At 40.9% G+C, this 23152-nt stretch overlaps 1 protein-coding gene and 1 long non-coding RNA gene across 10 annotated transcripts in view; one reads left to right on the top strand and one right to left on the bottom strand.

Moving 5' to 3' along the window:
- Window positions 1-499: 499 nt before the first annotated feature.
- Window positions 500-2158, bottom strand: LOC112582314. Its single transcript, XR_003106829.2, has 3 exons — window positions 1872-2158; window positions 878-950; window positions 500-686 (listed from the first exon to the last, which is right to left on the bottom strand). It is a non-coding gene; the product is annotated as an uncharacterized LOC112582314 (long non-coding RNA).
- A 22-nt stretch (window positions 2159-2180) lies between these two features.
- Window positions 2181-23152, top strand: part of DIAPH2 (diaphanous related formin 2) — a 1048054-nt gene continuing 1027082 nt past the window's right edge. For all 9 annotated transcript variants that reach the window (XM_025277003.3, XM_025277005.3, XM_025277006.3 and 6 more), the window contains exon 1: window positions 2181-2573. In XM_025277003.3, coding sequence (XP_025132788.1) covers window positions 2439-2573 — 135 coding nt within the window. In that variant the 5' untranslated portion in view covers window positions 2181-2438. The remainder of the gene's footprint in view (window positions 2574-23152) is intronic.

The raw sequence follows: 23152 nt of genomic DNA, 5'->3' as shown, positions 1-23152 counted from the left end.
AGTGCTCAATACTTTTTTTTGTTTGTTTGTTTAATATCGTTCCCAATAGCCAGAAAGTTCCATAAGAGCAAACCACATCCATATTGTTCACCATCTTGTTCACCACCGTAATGCCTAGTAGGGTATCCAAAACTTAGCAAGCTTTCACCAAATACTTAGTGACTTTAATTTGACCCTTAAGACTCAGTTAAAATACTCTTTGGGAAGGTGTCCGAGAGCCTCTGGCACTCTTGTGTGCTCCATGGTTTCCCTGTTTCCATCTGTTGAAGTACAATCATTAATGATCAGTCTCTCCAAGCAGACTAGGCAGTTCTAAAGGGCAGAAACTGTGAGCTTCATACTCCTAACACACAGCACTCTGGATATCACCTGGTATACTTGAAGGCAGCAGTCTCCAGCCTTTTTGGCACCAGTGGCTGGTTTTGTGCAAGACAATTTATCCACAGACCAGGTTGGAGGCAGTGTATGTTTCAGGATGATTCAAGCACATGACATTTATTATGCACTTTATTTCTATTATTATTACCTCAGCTCCACCTCAGATCATCAGGCATTAGATCCCAGAGGTTGGGTACCCCTGCTCTAAGAAGCTCAATGAAGATCTACTGAGCAGATTACGAAGCAACATTTGAGCTCGGAGCACCCTCAGCTGTGGCTCATATCCATGTCTCTCAAACAGGAATTATCTGAAAGTAGTGGATAACCAGGTCACATCTTACTGCAGCATCCATTTCTACATCATTTTTCAGGAGAGGGGCATTTAAATAATTTAAATCATGCATGAGGGAGTGTGTATGTGTGTGCGTGCACGTGTGTGTGTAGTGAGTCAAATTCAGAATACACATCAAATTTTAAGTCAAACAGGAACTTCTACTACCTTAGGGCTCCTTGCCCACCCTGTCTGGGAGCATGTATCCCCTCTTCTCTGCTGTCCTTGGGTAGTTTACCACCTGCATAATTAAAAAGCAAGTTAAGGACAATGGCAAAGCCAGTATTAAGAGTGCTTTCAGATGTCTAACATTGTTTTTATTGTACTTTCCAAGTTAATTGCCTCATCCCATCTACAGCATGGTCAAATTTATCCTAACACACTCTATAAATGTGTTCATAAAAAATTAGCAGAGTTTAGGTTGAAGGGGAGTAGGGCAAAAAGATCAGAGCCTGAAGATATATGAATAACAGGCACATGGGCATGTTTATAGGCACATGGGATCTAAATTTACATTTCTAGCTTCTCTAGGTTGTATGAAGGTGGTTCATTCAAGTTCTGCCAGGTCCCGTGATTGTTCTCAGTGTGAACATTGTTTTTAAAGAGGCATGGGCCTCTTCCTGACAACTCTAGGGTGAAAAATTAAGAATACCCGCGGTGCCCTATGGCTGCTGCTGCTCAGTTACCTAGCATTTGTCTAGAGATTTACGTTTTTAACAAAGCTTTGACACACATGCTGTTACTCGCTCCCCACAACTCTAAACCTAAAGTAGTTAGGAACACTGAAAATAGCACTCAATCCAACTGTTAGCTCTCCATAGGTGCTTTGCCTAAAGAGCCTTACACCCCCTCTGGATTAAGCAGTGGGCGTCTGCTGCTTCTCCCACCCCACATCCTGGGAATAAAGGAACGACTGTGTTTCTTTGGTCTCAACGCAATCATGGCAACAGAAAACACCCACTCCTTCCACTTTGACCCGTACAGTCTGTCTAGGCAATTAATCAGCGCTCCCCATGGCGGTGCTCCTGCGGGGTGCCAGCTGTCTTGCCAATCAACCCCTCCCACGGAGTGGAGCACAACCACACCCCCGGCAAGGCCTCGGCTAGCCGGGGAAGGTGCTCTGGCCTACACGAGTGGAAGCGGAGACTCAGGTATAACTCACACGTGAATCCTCCCAGGCCTCAGTGTTTCCGTCTCTAAAATGGGCTACACCTCCTCTCTCTCGGCTAGTTCCCTTCCATTTCACGCTAGGCCCCTAGGAAGGGAAATCAGTGCTTAACCTCAGCTTCAAGTCCTCTCATTTGGCAGCCGTCGCCGCGCCGGGCATGCTCAGTAGCCGGGCCGCCCGGCAGCGGGAGTAGGAAGCAGCTTTCCGAGCCCGGGCGGCGGACTGCGGGCACTTTGATGAATCACGTGTGCGGAGGCTCTCTTAAAGAGATAGGCACCTACTTTCCCTCCACCCTAAACACCGCCCTGAGGGCGGCGGCGACCGTGGTAATTACAGCCGCTCGGGGGCAGGGCTTGCCCCAGCGCAGAGTAGTGGCAACGGCTTGTCGAGTCTGGGGTGCCTGGGAGCCGGGAGTCCCGGGGACGTGAAATCGGCAGACCCACTTTCCCTTCCAGGAAGAGGCGCTGCCGAATCCACGCGGGGCAGCGAGACCGCCCCGAGGGGCTTCCTCAGTGAAGGAGAAGTGGGGTTCCAGGGCACAGGTGACAGGGCCGAAGAAAGATGGAGCAGCCCGGGGCGGCGGCGGCGTCGAGCGTGGGAGGCAGCGGCGAGGAACCCGGTGGGGGCCGAAGCAACAAGCGGAGCGCGGGGAACCGGGCCGCCAACGAAGAGGAAACGAAAAACAAACCTAAATTGGTGAGTGCTCCCGCAGCCCCCGCCGGCCTTAGGGACAGCGAGAGCCCCGGGATCCTCCTGCCGTTGAACACGGGGGGACCCGGGGCCCCCTCCCAAGGGTGACCGCGACCTCGCTGTGCAACTCGGGGAGCCGCTAAAGCAGCGGCCACGCCGAGGCGCGGAGACGGCGTGGGGGCGGAAGAGCACCCCCTTCTCCAGTTAACTCCTTTCTCCCTCTTGGCAGCCGGGAGGCGGTGCGGGAAGGAGAAAGGCCCCACCCCAACTTGGGGAGATCCTGCGTACTGGGTAGGGGCTGTTGCTGGTCTAACTTGGGGGCGCTATCCTTTTTTGCGCGATTTCATTCCCCTCACATCCATATCAATTGCTGGGGTTTTGACTCTTTAACGCTTAGGGTCCGAGCTGGGGAACCTCTCTTTTTTTCAGCCCCAGTACTAGGGAGCCCACTCACAGACTTACAAAAACAACAACAAACAAACCAACCCAAACAACCAACCAACCAAACAAAAATCCCACCACCACCGCAACAAAAAGCACACAACTTAGGCCTCCAGTCTTTTCTACTTGACCAGATATCTAAGGAAGAGGCGCCTACGTGTTTTTCCCCACACCTTGCCTCTCCATGTGCTCGCCCAAAAAACATTTCTTTAAGAGTGGGGGGAGCGTGGGAGTTGGAGGCTGGAGGAGATACCACCAACTGTCGTATGTGTGTGATCGCCATTCGTCCAGGACTTCCACTTAGTAGATTAAGAACGCTCAAAAGCAGTAGACCGACTGCACAAATCTCCCCGTCTTGAGAGTGTCTGAACCAGTGAGAGCAGGCAGTCCATTTCCTGCCACTGACTTCATGTGCAGAGGAATGAAATCTATGGGGCCTGGTATCAGATTGGGAAATACTGGGATTTCTTCAACTCATCAGTTAAAAAGGTTCCTCCTTTTTTTTTTTTTTTTTTCTTTTTTGCCTTCAGCTTATAGAAGAACGGTATAATAATAGTGAAACTTCAGAACTGCTCAAATTCATACAGTGTATTGGCTAAAGACTTTTTTGTCAGCCCTGGCAAATATTAGGCAGACGTTTATCAATAAACTTTCTAATTCGGATGGCAGAGGGGACATGGTTTTCCAGCTCAAATTCAGCAAATACTCCTCCTGTCCGAAAGTTCTCTGTTTGTTTGGAGCGCAAAAGCCACATGTTGTATATTTAGTTTTCAGTTTTAACCAGCAACTGGGTTATAAGGAAGGAGGCAGTGACCTTAAAACTAAAGAGTTTTCTTAGGCCATCTGGCCATTTAGTATGTATTGATACCTGTTGTGGTTCTCTCTCGCCCCCTGTTTGCCTTTCAGTTATGGACTGTCCAGATTGGAAAATAGTGATCGAAGTGTTATCGTTACAGGAAATTTACAGCCTTCTATTATGTGGAAAGGGACCTAGCAGGGTGTTATAAAACAACCCGTCTAAGGTCTCATCAGTTCCACCTTAACTTGAGGAAACTAACAGTTACTTGATGTGTCCTGTTACCACTCTCCTCTCTAGTATTTACAAATGAAGAAACTGAGTCACAAGCTCTTTGTGAATTATCTGCCCTGCCAGAGGTTTAATGGGTGCTCCTATTACAAAACTTAGAAAAGTTTTGTTTCTATCACCAAGTTTAATGTATAAAAATCCTGATGTGATTTTTGAAATTTATCATTTTGCAGTAAAAGAGTGATCATGTTTCTTCTTTCTTTCTTTGGACCCAATACAGAACTGGCTTAAACAGTGATTAAAAGTTTAAGCAAAAATAAAAGTGAACTGATAGTTTCCACAAAGTTTGGTACATCCAGCAAGAGCCTTCCACTTTTGGGATGTACGAGTTCAATAAAAAGCACTTCTGTGTCTGTTAGTAATAACACCTTGATTCTATTCTTCCCTTCCCTTTGGTCATTTGTCCTGTTTCATCTTTTATGCTTTGACAAGGTAACTAGATAGTTATGAGATGGTATCTCTTTCAGTCCTAGCTAACACTATTCGGTGTTGAACATAGCTTAATACATTAGAACAAGTATTTGAGTCCAAGAGTTTGTCGATATCAATGGGAACTTTCTTTTGTACTCAAAGTAACTTTTGAGCCGTACATGATTTTACAAGCAGATATGTCAGACTTCATAAACACGTATTTAGGATGACATTTCAGTTCATTTTAAGGCAGGAAAGTTGACCAAATAATAAGACTTGGTAAACTTTTAAAATAAATGCCTTACTCCTTATTTTGAGTTGTCTTATTGAAGTGCTCAACATGTTCTAAGGCCTTTTAGAGAGGAGTTCATCTGGGATTCTTGAAATATTGTTGGTAGAGTTAAAGCATTACCTAAATTTTATTATTTTGAGTATTATGTTATTAATCACTGTAGTAGTCCTTAATTATGTTCGTGTGTGTGTGTGTGTGTGTGTAAGGTGTTGTGGGAGGTTGTAAGAGAGCACCGTATAGTAATAGAAATTATTTGTGTAGGTGATTATGGGGGATAAGGATTCTTAAACTGAAATCATACGAAAAAATTGAGTGTATGTAGATACACTTATTTTTCTGGGCCCCCTAGTTTTCATCAGTTCCTTAAAGGCATGTGTTTCCTATCAGTGTCTCCTGTAGAAGAATGAAAACTGTTGGGTTACCAGAGAGTAAAGGAAATTATGAGTTGATTCCACTTGAAGAAACTGGAAAGAGGAGGAGGTCATTGACGAGGGAGAAGGGAAATAACACTGACTACATCAGTGGTTGATATTGAAGATAGTTCATCTGTCAGTAAACAGTTAATTACAAACATCCATATAGTATTAGCTAAAATGAAAGTTTCTACCGCGTAGAAAATTTAACTCCATAGCTATGGTATAGTGGATTCATACAGTATAAGGGTTGTGATTCAGTTGTTTTCATTTAGTTTCTCATTGTTCTGGGAAACTGGAGAAGGAAGGCGCGTTTTCTATAGAGAGGAATGACTTTTATTTATATGCTTTAACCTTTGGATGGGTATTAGTGAGAAGTTTTCAGAGCAACATTTCAGGACTTTTAATGACTTCTGCATGAGATTAGTTAAATCAGTCTAATAAAGCTTGCTTCCATTTTCTTCATATATACAGCCTCATAATGACCCTTTTATTTTGGGTCTTTTTAATGAAGGCAACCTTGTTTTGGACTCATCACAATTTGAATAATGCCTTAGTAGTAGAGCTTTGTATTTTATGTAAACCGTCTGGTTAGGCCCAGATTGTAGCATGTCATCAAACAACATGAATCTTAATTAATTAGTAATTTGATGTCAAACATGGAATGTATTTTGTCAACTCAAGTAGTTCAGAATGCTCTGGAAGTGTCATGAAGGAGACATCCTGAATCACACATATTTCAGGCAGTGATTTAACCATTAAGAGAGACTAGTGTAAGAGGCAGGCTTCCCTGATGGCTCAGCGGGTAAAGAATCTGCCTGGAGATGCAGGAGACCTGGGTTCGATCCATAGGTCAGGAAGATCCCCTGGAGAAGGAAATGTCAACCCATTACAGTATTCTTGCCTGGAAAATCCCATGAACACAGGAACTGGAGGGCTATAATCCAAAGGGTCACAAAGAGTCAGATGCGACTAAGCACAGTGTTAAAGGTAGAACCAGCACCCCTTACATACATACCGTGGGGTAGAGTGGCGTAGCATTCTTTGACATTTTTGCATTTTGACTTTGTATTTCTGTATTCCTAAAGTCTTTGGTTGTTTAGATAGTATAGTCGTATTAGTAACTTGAAGTAACAGAAGTTAATATTCTGGTTCTTATATAACTTTCTGAGTATTTGGTTATTTGTTTTTCATTGGTTTAAACATGTTTTGATTTTAATTGATAAAGGTGAGCATAGTGGGTTCCTGTATGCCACAAAGACTTACTGAGCACTTACTATGTGCTAGGCATTATTCTGAAGGTTGGTGATACAAAGATGCCATTGTCTAGTGAGGGAGACCAGGAAGTTAACTAACAATTACAGAGCTGTGTGATAAGGAACAATGGGAATATGTAGAGGAGGGTGATAATAGAAACATCATGGAGAGGCGTCTGACTCAAATTGGATGCTTGAGTGTGGGAAGGAAAGACTTACCGTAGTAGGTGGTATTTGCACTGAGGCTTGAAGAATAAGGCATTAATTGATGAAGGGGAGGGAAAGGCATTTAAGGGAACAATGCATACAAAGGTAGAGAGATGTGGTAGCATGCCCAGTAAAGGAGCTGTGGATTGATTTTAGTAGCTGAAACAGAAGTTACATATGGTGGACCTGTCAGAAAAGAGATTGAGTCCAGGTTTTGATGGGTATTTGTATGCCATGTTCCAGTTTCCACTTCTTTCTGAAAGCCATAATAAGTCACTGAAGAGATTTGAGGAGACTGAGCTGATCAGAATTGTGTGTCAGAAAGAAACTTAATATAGTGGAGACTTTCTTGGACAGGGGTGCCAGAATGGAGGCAGGAAGACCAGTTAGAAGGAGCAGAATGGTATACGAGTTCATTGTTTAGGGTTGGAGACCTGAATTCCAACTGCAGTGCCTCCATTCATCCACTTACTCAGCATACTTCTCTGCATCTCTGTTTCCTCCTGCTGTTCCATCACCTCTCCTTCCTCCTACACACCCTGAACATCTTCACCAGATCGGAAATGTCTGCCATGTTTTTCTTTATAAATCTAACCTGTCCAGGTGGTGTCTCATAACGCTCTCATTCTTCCATTAAACCATCAGCTTTCTGAAAGCCCTTCCTTATTCCGAACTCCTAACTGTCGTGAGTCTGAATGTTATATGCTGATCTTGTATGTCCAATAGATTTTAATATGCTTCTGGGCAAGGGTCCTGCTTTATGCCTATTCTTAAATCTTGCAGACCAGTGCTGGAATGCAGAAGCACTCAACACATTATTATTAGCTGGGAATTCTTTCCCTATAGGCCAGACATTTTGAGAGTATGAATTGTTGAAAAGAGACTTTTTGAAAAAGAAATGTGCTGTTTTTTCCCTCTTAGAATATATACTCCATCAAATGAACCTATTTGTCCATGTTTGTGTCCTTTCTATAATTTTGAAAGTTGAGAAACTTCTAGCTTGATTTCTTATTTGTTTGATTGGGTTCTTGTGATGTCACAGCCTGAATTTCCACGTGGGGAACCAGTATCCAACAACAAAAAAATGATACAAATGAACTTACTTACAAAACAGAAATAGTCACAGATATAGAAAACAAACTTATGGTCATCCAGGGGTTAAGGGAATGGAGGGATAAATTGGGAGATTGGAATTGACATGTTTATTATCAATTGCTCTGTAGTGATCTATATGGGAAAATAATCTGAAAAAGAGTGGATATATGTATATGTATAACTGATTCACTTTGCTGTACAAACTAGCACATTGTAAATCAACTATACTCCCATAAATATTAAAAAAAAAAACTATTCATGACCCAAGTAACATTTTATTGATAATAGTACGAGATATTGGATTATTAGCAAAAGAATACTGAATAGAGGACCAAAGGACCTGGGTTCCAGTATTTATTCTTTTAGTTGCTTGTAATCTCTGATGAACCGTTTAATACCAGAGGGTTTGAGCCCTTGATTAATGTCTGACAGAGATAATGCTTATCTGATTTCCTTCACAAGGTGATTTAGATAAAACACAGTAATGAATGAGAAAGCATATAGGAAATTTTATATTGCTGTGCAAATATACAGCAGTATTGTTAACCCCTTATTACCCAAATCAAATGCATTGTGATTGGATAGTTTAATGGCTTTCTTGCAGTTTGATAGTTCTAACATGATTGTACAAAGTACTATAATAAGGTTATTTTTTGGTTGATTCCTTATTCTCTCTCCAGTTTGCCCATTTGAAAGATTATACGTTCTGTAGTTCTACAAATAATTTGTTTTGTTTAATAAATGTAAGGTGTGAGTTTAATTTTTTTTCACTGTAATTTTAAAAAAAAATAATCAGGCTATCCTTGTCTTTCCATGTATCAGTTTGAGGTATTTAAAACTTCTGTTAAAAAATTTCACTAGATATCTATGACATTCTGTCTTGTCAGGCAGCTTACTGCTGTTGTACAAATAAGAAAACTGAATCACTGATGTGTTAAGGTGTCTGACCTAGAGATAAGTTTAAAAGCTCTCATTTCTATTGTCAACGTTAGATACAGCACTGAGTCATTGTGCTTCAGGAACTTTGAAAGTGAAAAATTATGAAATCTCTTTTTTTAATTCTTTTTTGGAACAATTATCATTTTAATCCACCTAGATTTCACTCTGAATGCCAAGATCTCTGGCAGTAGCAACATGTCATTGAAGTAAAATCATATACTTTTCCAACCTGATCTCAACACTGTAAATAACAGGATGCTCTGAAAATAGTGCACACATAATCTATGCTAATTTACATGAAATAGCACATTTGACTAAGTATCACTGGGTGTCAGTAGCACCATAGGGATGATTATTGAAGACCCAACTTTCTCTTGGTCCTATATTTCAGTCTGCCACGCAGAAGAGACCAGTTCCTTCCATCAAAATTTTGGCTGTTTCATACTTTTGTCTCATGACTGAAGAAATTAACATGATGGCCAGGTGATTTGAAATACAGTTATATACTGTGATCCAGGTAGACATCTTATAAAAGACACTCAAATGGAAGACAGCTCAAAAAATGATGCATGTAAAGGAAAGTTGAGATGCAGTTTCACATAACTATTTATTATCAATGTAAGTAATAGAAATAGAAATAAATCAATTTGTCCTAATGTAAAACTTACCTGATGAGGCTGAATCGGTTTCAGTCTAAATTATATACTTGGGCTGTGGCTTGAACTGAATCCTAATCCTTGCTTGCTTTCTGTGAAGTGGCCTGGGAAAAAGGGTATGGGTGCCTTTCTCACGAAAGAATGTAGAAAGCAAAATCTTACTAATCACCATTTACACAGGCTTTGGTTTAAGGAAGGTCTTTCTGTATTGCTTTAGCAAGAGTCAGCTACATTGCTTACTAGATACAGAACTGCAAGTTGGCCTCCAGTCTCTCTGTCAGGGCTCTGTTGTGGTGCCAGGTGCAAGTGAGAAGTTCCTCAGGTGGCTATTCAGGCGGGCCTAGTTAGGAATCCAAGACTTCATTAGGAATGAGTGATTTCTCAAAGGCTATTGATTCAATCACCTAGCAATTCTGGTGCTCATCCAGGGGAGAAAAGATGTTGAGTACGATCCTTAAAAAATCTATTTGTTCTTCTGTGATAAATATCCACATGCTTTGTTAAATATCTGCTCAAAATTATGAGGAATTTTTATCTATCTTTAATTTGCTGGTCTTTCCCCAGCAAAAAGTAAAAGAACTAAAATAGAGTTTTCACTTTATTTGTAATATGGGCTAGTTAATAAGGCTTTATTAAGAAAATGTATGAGAAATCTCAACCTACTAAGAATTAGAGAGGATAGTATAATGAACCACCATGGGGTATTATATCCATTAACTACATATAGTAGTTTTGATTTTCAACATTTGCTTCATCCATCCTTTATTTTTTTCCTTGCTGAAGTACTTTAATGCAAATCCCAGATATTGTGTCATTTTACTCCTATGTGGTTCAGTGTGCATCTCTAATAATGACTGACTAAAAAAAAAAAGTAACCACTATGCCCCGTCACATCTTTCAAAATTAACATATTCATTGATATCATCTCAGTATCTTCTGACACTCAACTCATAATCCAATATCCCCAGTTGCCTCAAAAAATAATTGATGCTTTTGAACTGTGGTGTTGGAGAAGACTCTTGAGAGTCCCTTGAACTGCAAGGAGATCCAACCAGTCCATTCTGAAGGAGATCAGTCCTGGGTGTTCTTTGGAAGGACTGATGCTAAAGCCGAAACTCCAATATTTTGGCCACCTCATGCGAAGAGTTGACTCATTGGAAAAGACTCTGATGCTGGGAGGGATTGGGGGCAGGAGGACAAGGGGACGACAGAGGATGAGATGGCTTGATGGCATCACCGACTTGATGCACATGAGTTTGGGTGAACTTCCGGAGTTGGTGATGGACAGGGAGGTCTGGCGTGCTGCAATTCACGGGGTCGCAAAGAGTCGGCCACGACTGAGCGACTGAACTGAACTTAATGTGTGCCTAATTAATGTACATCTCATTGAGCTCTTTATACAAATGCAGCTTTAAATTAATGGCAAAATGTCTTTCAAAGTTGCTCCACGTAAACTATCATATCTATCATATGTATCAGCTCCAGTTAAGTTCACTTCTGTCTTCAATTCTGTAGAGATACCTGGAAAGGTGGACTATACATACAGATGTGGAGAGGCGCCTTAGAACAGCTATTATGTGCTGAGAAAAGAGACTGAATTAAGACTTTTGGCTCCATTCACCAATTGGGTAATCACATGTTCTTCATTTTGCAGTTTGTGGAGTGGGGTTATGTGCAAGAATTCCCTCCCAGGGGAATATCGTAGATAGTTGGGCAAAGGATCGGCTTCTTGTTTTGTCAATCAGGGGTTCATAGAACTCTCTGATAGGTGCCCTATATGACTAAGTTCGTGTTACTAGCTCTAGTTTCAATTTCCATACAAAGACCGATTTGGTACTTTGTGTCTGTCTTTGTTTTTTAGCCTTTTAAAAACACTCTAGGTTGCTGCCTGTGGATAATTGGGTGAGCAAAGCTTTGCAAAGAACTCTGAACTATTAAGTTTCCTTATTTAGACATTTGTAGGGTTAAAATTGAAAGCCAGGCTACACTAATGAGGAGCTGGGGATGGGTGGAGTGGGTAAGTATGAGAAATAAGCTTGGGCAGAAGGCCTAGACTCCACACAGATTTACTAACGAAATTGTGTAACCACTACGTTCCAGACAGCAATTTCGTGCTGTTATTGTGCTGGGCAGTGATAGGCATATAATTTCTCAAGCTTTGCCGACTCAAGTAGGTTTAGACTGCTAACCAATCTCCAGCCTGCACCTTCTAGGCTGACCCAATCAGCTGGGTTGATTTTCCTCAAAATAGATGATGATTGATAATTGTTTGGGCTGGACAGGTGGCGGGTTTTCTTCTTTTATTTTGCTTGAGGAAAAGACAACTCTGGAGGTGGTGTGTTGTGTGCTTTGAAATCCATCACTGATAAAATCTCAAAGCCTTAATAGCATATTATGTTGGCTGAAGGTGCTTAGGAAGATTCTCTGTGGAGAAAGCAAGGCCCTGGTATAGACTGCACACTGACATTTTGAACTTACATGTATAATCAAGACGGGGGGTGCTGTGTATGGTTGAGCCCTGCTCACGGGTGTGAGACCACAGAGGTCAAATCACTTACCAAATCATTTGCCAAGTCATAGGACTGTGACTTCCGGGGACTACTATTTCTAGTTCACATAGAGGTGCCATGCGGGTTAGCTACTGCAGTTAAGACCAGGTGGATTTTATTCTCACACCAAATAGCAAATTCAGCAAGGCACAGAACTTAGTTTAATGTCTCATGTAGAATAGGTATTTTTCCATTTGTCATTGATTCTGAAATAGACAATATAAGGTGTCCATGTATGTGCAATGTTTTTCGAAACCTGCTTATATATGATTGCAGCCCTCAAATGTAGAGGATTGTATCCTTGGAAATCTTGGCTACAGGTTCAGTATGTTGATTACTTTCTCTGACCTAAGGCTCCTCCTCCCTTTCTGCCCTCCTCCCAGTCATTTTCTTGACATTCTTGTGCCTCAAGAGTGCTTCATGTGGTTACAGATCATATGAGTAAGACTGCATTTTTTTTGAAGTTTATGTCATAAGTCCAATTCATTTTCACTTACATTGCCCATGATACAAGGCAGTAACTTAGAGAAAGTTAAAATGGGTTAAAATAAATATGGCAGAAGCATTTCCTCTAATAATATGCTCTGCGGTCTAATACCTCCCATTACAAAATCAATGTGTTCCAGAAGAGTCAGGGTGTACATAAAACATTTGTGAGTAGAAATAATCTTTTCTTGGGCTGACCTCACAGCTTGTTTTTCATTGGCAGTGCTTTAGCTTACATTTCCCCTCCCCTTTGGTTGAGTAGCTAATGGTCTTTAAACAAGCTATTAAAGGGAAGAATAATTTTACAATGCAGAAAAATAAAAATGGCCTGGATTTTATCCATGCTGGTGGTTTGGCTTTTCATATATTTGTTTTACTGAAGCAGGGCTAACTCATGTTTCCTAATGTCTAAATTATCAAGCTTGCTCCGTATATCTTGTGCTTCCTTCATCAAACCATTTTCAGATGGTCTTGTGAATTTCTGAGAGATCCAAATCCTCCATTTTTATATAAGCTGAGTAGGTCTGAGACCAAATGCTAAACTTTAAGTGGCCACATCTCTGTGTAAAATGGAACTGAGGCATTTACTTTATATACTTTAAATTAGGAATTGTGTAGGGCCCTGGACCCAATTTTCCATGCTCTTTCTACCAGCTCTGTTGTAGCTAATTGTGGATCAAAATGTTCTATTACAAACCCGTGCTTTCAACCCCCTCCCTTTAAGTAATCTGTTACCGCTTGCTTGTTTCCAACCCTGAAGGTCATCACTATCGTTTTTACTGGTTTCTGTGAATATTATTAATGGTGTACGCTACTACTTGGCCACAGAGGTAATGTGCAGAAGGGTTGCCATTGAATATGAAATCAATTACTGAGTGTGATAGGTTTATTTAAAAGCATTTCCTATCTATACCTGTCAACAATCATGTTGCAGTAAACTAGTAGAAGCCGCATTTTGTCCTTAGTATCACCCCTTCATGTTTTCAAGGTACATCTTATTTTATAGAATCTTAGAGCCCAGGACTGAGCCAGAGGCCAAGAAGAGTAAGGCAGAAGAAAAAAAGAATGAAAAAGAGGCAGCAGGAGAGGGGGCAGTCCTGTCTGAGGGACCCCAGATCAGAAAACCTTACCCAGTGGCAAAGCAGCTACACTCAAGGCCTGCTCCTGGAATGTGGATTGGCTTTGAGCCTGGATTAAGAAGAAAGGTTTAGATGTGAGTGGAATTAAGGGGAGCAGAGGCTGATCTTGGGGTTTAATCACCATTTTCCATTTTAGTCCCTAGCACTATAGTTTTCTTGTGGGAGAGGTACAAGGTTTTCACCAAGTCATATCACTTGTATTTCTCAAATGCCATTCCAACAGGTCCACTGCCATTGTCTTATTTAATGTCCTCGTCTCTTCCCTGGCATGTCAGAAAAACTTCATTACTGGACTTGCTCCATTTTATCTCTTGCATATCCAACATTTATATAACTACTGCTTGAAAAAATCTTAGCTGGCTATCCACTGCCTATATGGGAAAAAAAAGTCTTTTCAGTATTACATATAACACTTTCTTGCTTCCTTGTCACTTAATGTAGTTTTGTTGTTGTTCAGACGCCCAGTTGTGTTCGACTCTTCATGACTCTTGGACTGCAGCACGCCAGGCCTCCCTGTCCCTGTAGTTTATAACTGTTTAAATATTGTGCTGCTAGACTTAAACTTCTTCTGCAGAGACTGTGTCTCACCTAGTTCTAGTACTTAATATATAGATTCTTTTGGAGAAGGAAATGGCAAACCACTCCAGTAATCTTGCCTGGAGAACCCCAAGGAGCCTGGCATGCTATAGTCCATAGGTTTGCAAAGAATAAGACACAACTTAGTGACTGAGCAACAAGAGTATTTTATATGCTATACAGAATTGAAATAAGCTGTTAATAAGATATCTAACTGGTCCTGTTAAGTTGTATTTTTTTTAGGAGTTAGTTTCTGGCAATTTAAAGAAGTTGTATAGAGAGTAAGCTAACTACTTCTTAAAATGTAACGCTGGGCAAGCCATTTATCTAGTTTCCCTTTTGGTGTCAGCTTATTCTGTCAAATAAGGAAGTTGAAATAAACAGTCTCCAAGGTTCCATTCAGCTCTGACATTCTGGGAGTCAAAAGTTATTGAGAGCTGTAATGAATCTGACCTAACATAAATACATGATATCTGGGTTCTAGTTAGAAGAAAAGTTGACAGTCATGAAAGATGACTGTTTAAGGCTGAATGCTAACGGGCAAAAATATAGGTTAGTTTTACTGTCCTGTTTCTGAAGTCTGAGTTAGTCTAGTTTAGTGAAGGTAACGTCAACATTGGTTTAACCATGCATTGTGTGCAGAACCCTGCTGGCTCTGCTCTGGGTTGTCATACTCCTTGGGTGTTAGCCTTAGTTCACTGACCGAGTGTAGTACTCGAGCCTTTCCAGAGTGGATTTGCAATAACCAACAAGATCATATGTGCCAGTTGCTACCCTAAGTGCCTTGCATGTATTTGTCAAGTTCATTGCAGAGTTTGGAGTTTTATCCTGTTACTGCTTCCTAGATGATTATGGAAGACTCAAGACTCCTGGATCAGTGGCAAAAGATGGTTTCTTATTGATTACAAAAGCAGTAGTTAGAATGTCAACATGACATGGCTGGTTCACTGTGGTCCTAAGTCACACAAGGTAGCCCAGGATGGATGCCTACCCAGGCAGTCAGTGGCGCTACAGGAGGGGAACACTGAGCTTGGCCGACTTCTCACTTTTATGGTGAGCAGAAGCAAGCCTGCTCTTTGTCTGGAGAGCAGTGATACTATTACCTCATCATCACAGTCACTTGCCACAAACACAGCCTTAGGATATGGCTTTGCTGAAGTGTTGTCCAGCCTTTCAGTCTTGGCAAACCCAGCAACAATGTGCAGGGGTGCTTGGGGATGGATGGCAGAGATCCCTGTCTCCATCAATAGTAACTCATTTGATCCTCACAATGTTATTTTGTAGGTGTGGAGGAAAGGTTCAAAGTCGATCAGTAACTTGCCTGAATTTATGCAATGGTGAATTTGGAATTCAAGACCAGTGTGATTATAAAAATCCATGTTTTTAACCAAGATTTGGCCTATACTGCCTAAGACCATAAACTTCAGAGTAGCTCTATAGATCGACTGAGTGGTTCTCTGCACTGGTGATGGTTGGAGCAGCTCTAGATTTGTACTATGTGTATGTGCTTAGCTGCTCAGTCACGTCCGACTCTTTGGGACCCCATGGCCTATAGCCCACCAGGCTCCTCTGTCCATGGAATTCTCCAGGCAAGAATACTAGAGTGGGTTGCCATGCCCTCCTCCAGGGGATCTTCCCAACCCAGGGATCTAACCCAGGTCTCGCTCATTGCAGGCAGATTCTTTACCATCTGAGCCATCAGGGAAGCCCAAGAATACTGGAATGGGTAGCCCCTATCCTTTCTCCAGGGGATCTTCCCAACCCAGGAATTGAACCAGGGTCTCCTGCACTGCAGGTGGATTCTTTACCAGCTGAGCTACCAGGGAAGCCCAGATTTGTACTATGCTTATGTCTAATTTAGAAGGGAGAGTTCAGGGACCATTCATTTTAGTGTCACTGATAATCAAAAGTTAAGATTCTTTGATTCACTCCCGTGAAGTAGTGGGTCAGTAGTGGGTCAGACTTACTAGAAGAGAACCATGAGGATGAAAGTGATAAGGCTGTGGATTTTAAGGATGCATGAAGATAATTCTTAAAAAAAAAAAAAAGCACAAAAAACAGGCTGGTTTCTGTCAAATAATATCATGGTCAACACAAGGCCTGGAGAAGGAAATGGCAACCCACTCCAGTATTCTTGCCTGGAGAATCCCATGTACAGAGGAGCCTGGAGGTCTACAGTCCATGGGGTCATGAGAGTCGGACACGACTTAGTGACTGTACCACCACCACCACAACACAAGGCCTCCTGTATTTTTTACTTTGCATATTGCATATGATTCTTTCACTCTTTTGTCTTTTGTTTGTTAGCCAGGAATAGTGTAGTTTTCGAACCAGTTACTTTGGAAGCCATCCTGCCTGCTTCATCTGGTAGTTTCTATCTCTCCTCCCCTCCCCACTCTCCTTCTGTTTGTTTGTGAAATTTTATGTGAAGTAAAACTGCTTTGGAAAAGCTAATGCTATCTTCTGTTATACAAGTATACAACATGCATTGTTTCTTGTTGAGGGGAGTGCCAAGAACCACCTACCTTCTCCTGCTGCTTCCTTCTCCTTCCTGCTTTGCCTAAAGATTGGCTGCTAAAAAAGTGTGACATATTCAGCCAAGTGCTGTCTTTTTTAATTAGGCTGCTGAAAGTGTTGTGACAAGCTATTATTGCATTGATGTGTTGACGAGTAATAGAGCCCTAAACTATGGGCTTAAGTGCCAAGTGATAGGGAAGTGCATAATGTGATTTGAGGTCTGGTTCCTCAACCTTAACCATCATCCCTCTCCAAAGGAAAAGGGAACCTTTAGACAAAAGGTAATGAGTAAAATAGATCATGAATACACCAGTATATGCCTGGAAATGGGCTACTTCACCCTTCTGATCACTTACCTTAATGAACTGAAATTTCTTGGTTATTACTTTTCATAGAACTATGTACCATCAATATGTACCATAGAACTATGTACCCTTCTTTTCATAGAGCTTTTGTACCAACTAGCAGGTGAAGGCTGTCTTAAGCTGCTGGGACAGCAGTTAACTAAGCAGACTGAGTATTTAAAACTTTTCTGTTTTTCAAATACCTCTCCTATCTGTTCATACAATTTCATGTTTCCTCCAAATATGGTCATGGTTTCTGATGTCCTTCTTTGCTTTTTGACCTCATCTAACCCAAAGAACTTTGTGCTTTGGACAAATATTTAAGGAAGGATGTAGCATTCCTCTGTCCCCCAAAGTAGGTTCATTTTCTTTACAGCAGTGGTTCTCAGTGGGGTGCACTTTTACCTCCCAGAGGACACTTGGTAATTTTTGATTGTCCAATGTGGAGACATTTTTGATTTTCAGATAGGCGAGGATGCTACTGGTATGTAGTGAATAGATGTCAGGGATGCTGCTGAACATTCTGTGATGTGCGAGATAGCCCCCCATGACAAAGAATTCTCCTGTGCAAAATGTCTCTCCATTCTGTCCTGAGACAGGGCCAAATCTTCAAGAAAGACGTCTTCAAGGAAGCATCATTTATTTCATTGACTCTCACCAATTTTATTTTCATTTCTTTCCTTTCATTTCTTTCCTTCCAAATTGGATTATCTGCTGGGCTATACTGTTGATAACTTTGTAGTTGTAATTTCTGACCTCTAAGAAAAATGTTCATTTTTATCCTAATGAGTTTAAAAGGCTGTTTTTCCATCTGCTGGTTCCTTGATACCTCAACAGCTTTTGACACTGATCATTTTGAGATCATCATCTATATAGATTTTAGATTCCACAGTCCAGTCTTCTCTGGCAGCGTCTGCCTCTGAATTGGCTGACTGCCAAAAGTAACAACTTTCCTTGCCTCTCACCTCAAAAACAACTCACTCTATCTGCTCTTCTCCACGTCCAGTTGCAGGCAATCATATGCCTCTTCCAGGGCTACCTGAACACAGTTGAGGCCAAGCCTTTCTAGCTTCTCTGACATCTCAGTTCAATATTATGTCACTGTTTGCTGAAATACGTCTCCTAACTGTGGTACAGTACTTCTAAAACCAGTATATAATTGTTGATTCATTTATCTGAGACCCATCTGAAACCTGAAATACTTTATGCCGGTGTTTTTTTTTTTTTTTTTGGCAGTGGTTTTAATATTCTTCCTCTTCTCAGGGAAAATAAAAATTACCTTGACACCCGTCCCCCTTTAACGCATGTGCATGCACATGCATGTGTGCGCGCACACACACACACACACACATACACACACATGGTATTTATCAAGCTTACTTATTCATGATGAAGTTTACTCTTGCCTCTCATCACCAGACTGTATTTCAATAATATTAGTCACTGACTGGCCTTTATGGTTTCTGTTCAGTTGGCGTCAAGGTTAACTTCCCTATTTGACCAGTAAAAGTCAGTAACTACTTCTCACCCAACTCGTAGGGACCAAGCTTATGTTCATATTTAGGGTTACTGTTAAGTTACCTAATTTTAATCATCTTATCTTCCTTTTTCTGTTTTGCCCCTTTATTTAAGTGAGGCCACTAGCTATGTTAGTCCATATGCCTGAAATGACCTCTTATCTTTTGTTCTTTTCACAGTGACTAGTACACACTTTCCTTCCATTTTTTTATACATTCCTTACAATCTTAACTGCCTGATTGAAAGTGATATGGTTAACTCCTGCCGCTTTAACTTGCAGTTCCCCATAGAGAACCAGTTCATTCTGCAGCACATGTGGCTATGTTCACGGTTGTGCTCATTATAAATGGATGTTATGGTCTGTGATCATTCCACATATCAAATCCTCCTTATGTACGAGATAACATCAAGGGGATAAAAACAACTAGGTGTTACTCTTGAGCTTGTGGCCTAGTGAGAAAAAGAGGGGCAGATGAGTCTAAAGTAGTAAGTCCTATAATAAACAAGTGTGAGCAGAATGCTCTTGGGGAATGTCACATACTGAACCTGCCAGGGAGGCAAAAGACTTTGCAAAGGCCATATTAGAATCTGAGTGTTGAAGACTGAAGAAAAGTTTGTTAAGTTTAAAAGAGAAGACATTCTTAACTGAGGGAACACCACATACACATGTTCAGAGTTATGGAAAAGCAGGTAGTTATTTTTATAGGTTGTTGATTTGGAATGTTAAGATCTTGGAGGGAAGGAAGGCTGTGACTGAACTTGCTCTGTAACCCAGTATGAATATGATCATATGAAGCACTTTTCACCAACTCAGATGTGAGGAGGAGAATGGGAAATAACATTCTCTGAGCATCTACAAATGCTCCAGGCAGTGTTGTGGGAGCTGTACGTTACCATCTGACTTAATTTTTATCCTAAATATTTGTGGGATGTAGAGTTGTTTCCCACATTTACAAAGCAGGGAAATGAGTCTCAGAGAGGTGAAATTATTCTGATTCCAAAATATACCCTCTTTTATAATAGCCTGCTGGTTTCTCAGAAATAACAGTCTTATTTAAAATTTTGAAATGAACTATAATGTTTTACTACTTTATGAAAAATCAAATTCATATTTTGCATTTTTATCTTTCCTCCTATCCCAAACCTTCAGTCAGTTCAGTTCAGTCACTCAGTCATGTCTGACTCATTGTGATCCCATGGACTGTAGCACGCCAGGCCTCCCTGTCCATCACCAACTCCCTGAGTTTACTCAAACTCATGTCCATTGAGTCGGTGATGCCATCCAACCATCTCATCCTCTGTGGTCCCCTTCTCCTCCCGCCTTCAATCTTTCCCAGCATCACAGTCTTTTCAAATGCATCAGTTCTTCACATCAGGTGGCCAAAGTATTGGCGTTTCAGCTTCAACATCAGTGAAGTGATTTAAGTGAAGTCACTCAACTGTGTCCAACTCTCTGCAACCCCATGGACTGTAGCCTACCAGGCTCCTCTGTCCATGGGATTTTCCAGGCAAGAGTACTGGAGTGGATTGCCATTTCCTTCTCCAGGGGATCTTCCCGACCCAGGGATCGAACCCGGGTCTCCCGCATTGTAGACAGATGCTTTACCGTCTGAGCCACCAGGGAATATTCAGGACTGATCTCCTTTAGGATGGACTGGTTGGATCTCCTTGCAGTCCAAGGTACTCTCGAGAGTCTTCTCCAACACCACTGTTCAAAAGCATCAATTTTTCGGTGCTCAGCTTTCTTTATAGTCCCAACTCTCACATCTATACATGACTACTGGAAAAACCATAGCTTTGACTAGATCGACCTTTGTAGGCAAAGTAATGTCTCTGGTTTTAATATGCTGTCTAGGTTGGTCATAACTTTTCTTCCAAGGAGTAAGCATCTTTTAATTTCATGGCTTCAGTCACCATCTGCAGTGATTTTGGAGCCCAAGAAAATAAAGTCTGCCACTGTTTCCACTGTTTCCCAATCTATTTGCCATGAAGTGACAGGACCAGATGCCATGATCTTAGTTTTCTGAATGTTGAACTTTAAGCCAACTTTTTCACTCTCCTGTTTTACTTTCATCAAGAGGCCCTTTAGTTCTTCACTTTCTGTCATAAGAGTGGTATCATCTGCATATCTGAGGTTATTGATATTTCTCCCAGCAATCTTGATTCCAGCTTGTGCTTCCTCCAGCCTAGCATTTCTCATGATGTACTCTGCATATAAGTTAAATAAGCAGGGTGACAGTATACAGCCTTGACGTACTCCTTCTCCTATTTGGAACCAGTCTGTTGTTCTATGTCTAGTTCTAAGTGTTACTTAAAAGTCCCAAACCTTAGAAGTCTAATAAATGTATCTGAACACATTTCCTCATTATTAGGCTGAGTTAGCTGAGAAAGAATAGAACTTGAGGAGTTGGCTGGGAGTTGTCTGTAAACATCTAATTTGGAGCTGAATATGGTTAGTTTTACTACTGAGGATTTGGGCAGGCTACTCAGTTGGAATAGTTCTAGCTCTGAAATTCTTCCTGTTCAAGACTTAATATAATTTAATAAGCGTTTTGGTGAAACCCACCCCAGGACTGTGATAAACATTATTAGGATATGAAAATCAATAGTCCCAGTCCACTAGGAACCCAGCCTTGGAGAGTCTGGTGTGTACACACCAGAGGTGGGAGGGCGAACATGGTAAATGCTACTGCACAGATGAAAAGCTCTGTGAATGGAGGGCTGGCTTCATGGAAAGATGGGCAATAGAAGAGACTTAAAGTACAGAAAGTCCTGCCTAAATAGTGATAGAGAGTGGAGAGAGGGTATTCCCTGTAGTGAGAACAGTTACACACCACTGCAAGGGAGCTAGGGAGTTGGCGCAAGTTCAAGGCCTTAACAGTTAGGCCAGGGAGACCCAGTTGTACAAGTGAGAGTGGTGGGAAGGGAGAGAGCTGCTCCATCACAGTGAGTGCCTGATGCTTCTCTAAACAGTTTGGACTCCTTTCTGTAAGCCTGGAAGAGTATCCAAACAGAGGAGTGAGGTGACAGGCCTTCCTTCCCATCAGACCTTCCTTTAGACTTGTTATAACTGGAAATATCACAAAGTTTAAAATGTTTTGTTAGTAGTCCGTGGTAATTGGCCTGTTGTAGTGTAAATAGAGAGGCATCTATTAATTCTGATACCTTTTGGCATACTTTGACAGCTTTGAACTTGTGAAACTAAACATGTCCCCTAAATAGGGTACTTTGAAAACTTACTGTTTGGCAGCAACTTAATTGGCCCTCACTCCCAACTGCTTCTGTAGATCAGTGCCTCTAAGTCTAAAGTTTTTTGTTTCTTGTTTTTGTTTGTTGGTGGTGGTTTTTTTTTTTTTTTTTTGCTCATAGATAACTGCTCTAAAGGTCAGGTAGCTCAGATACAAGGCTGCTACTGTCAGAGTTATGTGTCATGTTCTAGGCTGAATTGCAGTTCCTGGAATAATCCCAGAGAAGCCGCAATATTTGTGATACACAAAACTAGGTAAAAGTACCCTCATTCTAGTATTATCATGATTTGTTGGTTTATTTCCATTTTCACATGTGAATCTCCTATGACAATGTAAGAAGAGATGCATTTCTTCCCGCTATGGCAAAGTCATCTTAGGGCTGTGATTTGAACTCAAGTCCCCTGCTTAAACAAGTAAGCTTGATATTAAGAGATACTGTCAACTTAGTTATATTACTACAATTTTTAAAGCTTTTATTACTATAGAGACCCAAATGAATTAGAGATAAGAGCCAGAGGGATGAAAATTTGTCTATATGCAAAGAATTTCACATACCCACGCTATCAAAGTATGTGTTAATCTAGTTCTGGTTCTTGGCACAAAGCCGGTTTTGTAACATGTGACTGAAATAGTATCTATTATCATTATTTTATTAATAGGTTGATTTGAACATATATGTTATACATTTGAACATAAATATATATTATTATAATTATTAATAATACATTATATATGCATATATATGTGTGTGTATGTATATATATTTATATAAGATTTTAAGATTTAGCTGCTCCAGTAAAAGTCTACTCTCTTTCTGTTGTATACATAATTGTTATTCAGTGTTTTCATTTAGTTGAGGGCAAAGATACTTAGGCCAAAATAGAATGTTTTGTGGTTATTTCTCTTTCTTGAGTGTAGAGGTATTACCTATCATGTGTTTTACTGAAAGTGAATGATTATTTTTTTGTGCAATAGTTTGTAGCTACAAAAACAGGACATTATTTTGCAAGGTATAGGCTGGGAAGTTTTTCATGTTCCTTGTTGGATTACAAAATTATTCTAAAAAGACATCAGTCTATAGGACATGAATCATCTTTGGTAGACAACTTTCTCATGAGAGATTTGTGATTCTTATGAAATCCCTTTTGAGCCCTTGAAGTATGAAGGGTATTACTACCAAAGCTGAGGACAGGAATTCTCTGAGTTATAAATACATGGCCATATGAAAGGCCCTTGAGCATGGGCTCCCCTGATATGTCACATCCAAAAATATTGCCTGGCTTTTTGCCTCCCCTTCCCACTGATGTTGCCTTGGGACTTGGTGACCCAATCCCGAGTAGGAGTAAGTCTCTGTTTTGTTTCTTTATCAGTGATCTCCATAAATGTGGTGGTGCTGGAAACAATTTACTTC

The sequence above is a fragment of the Bubalus bubalis genome, chromosome X (assembly GCF_019923935.1).
Source record: "Bubalus bubalis isolate 160015118507 breed Murrah chromosome X, NDDB_SH_1, whole genome shotgun sequence".
NCBI classification, from domain to species: domain Eukaryota; kingdom Metazoa; phylum Chordata; class Mammalia; order Artiodactyla; family Bovidae; genus Bubalus; species Bubalus bubalis.
Note: the sequence above shows the minus strand (reverse complement) of the source record. Positions and strands in the feature narration are given on the sequence as shown.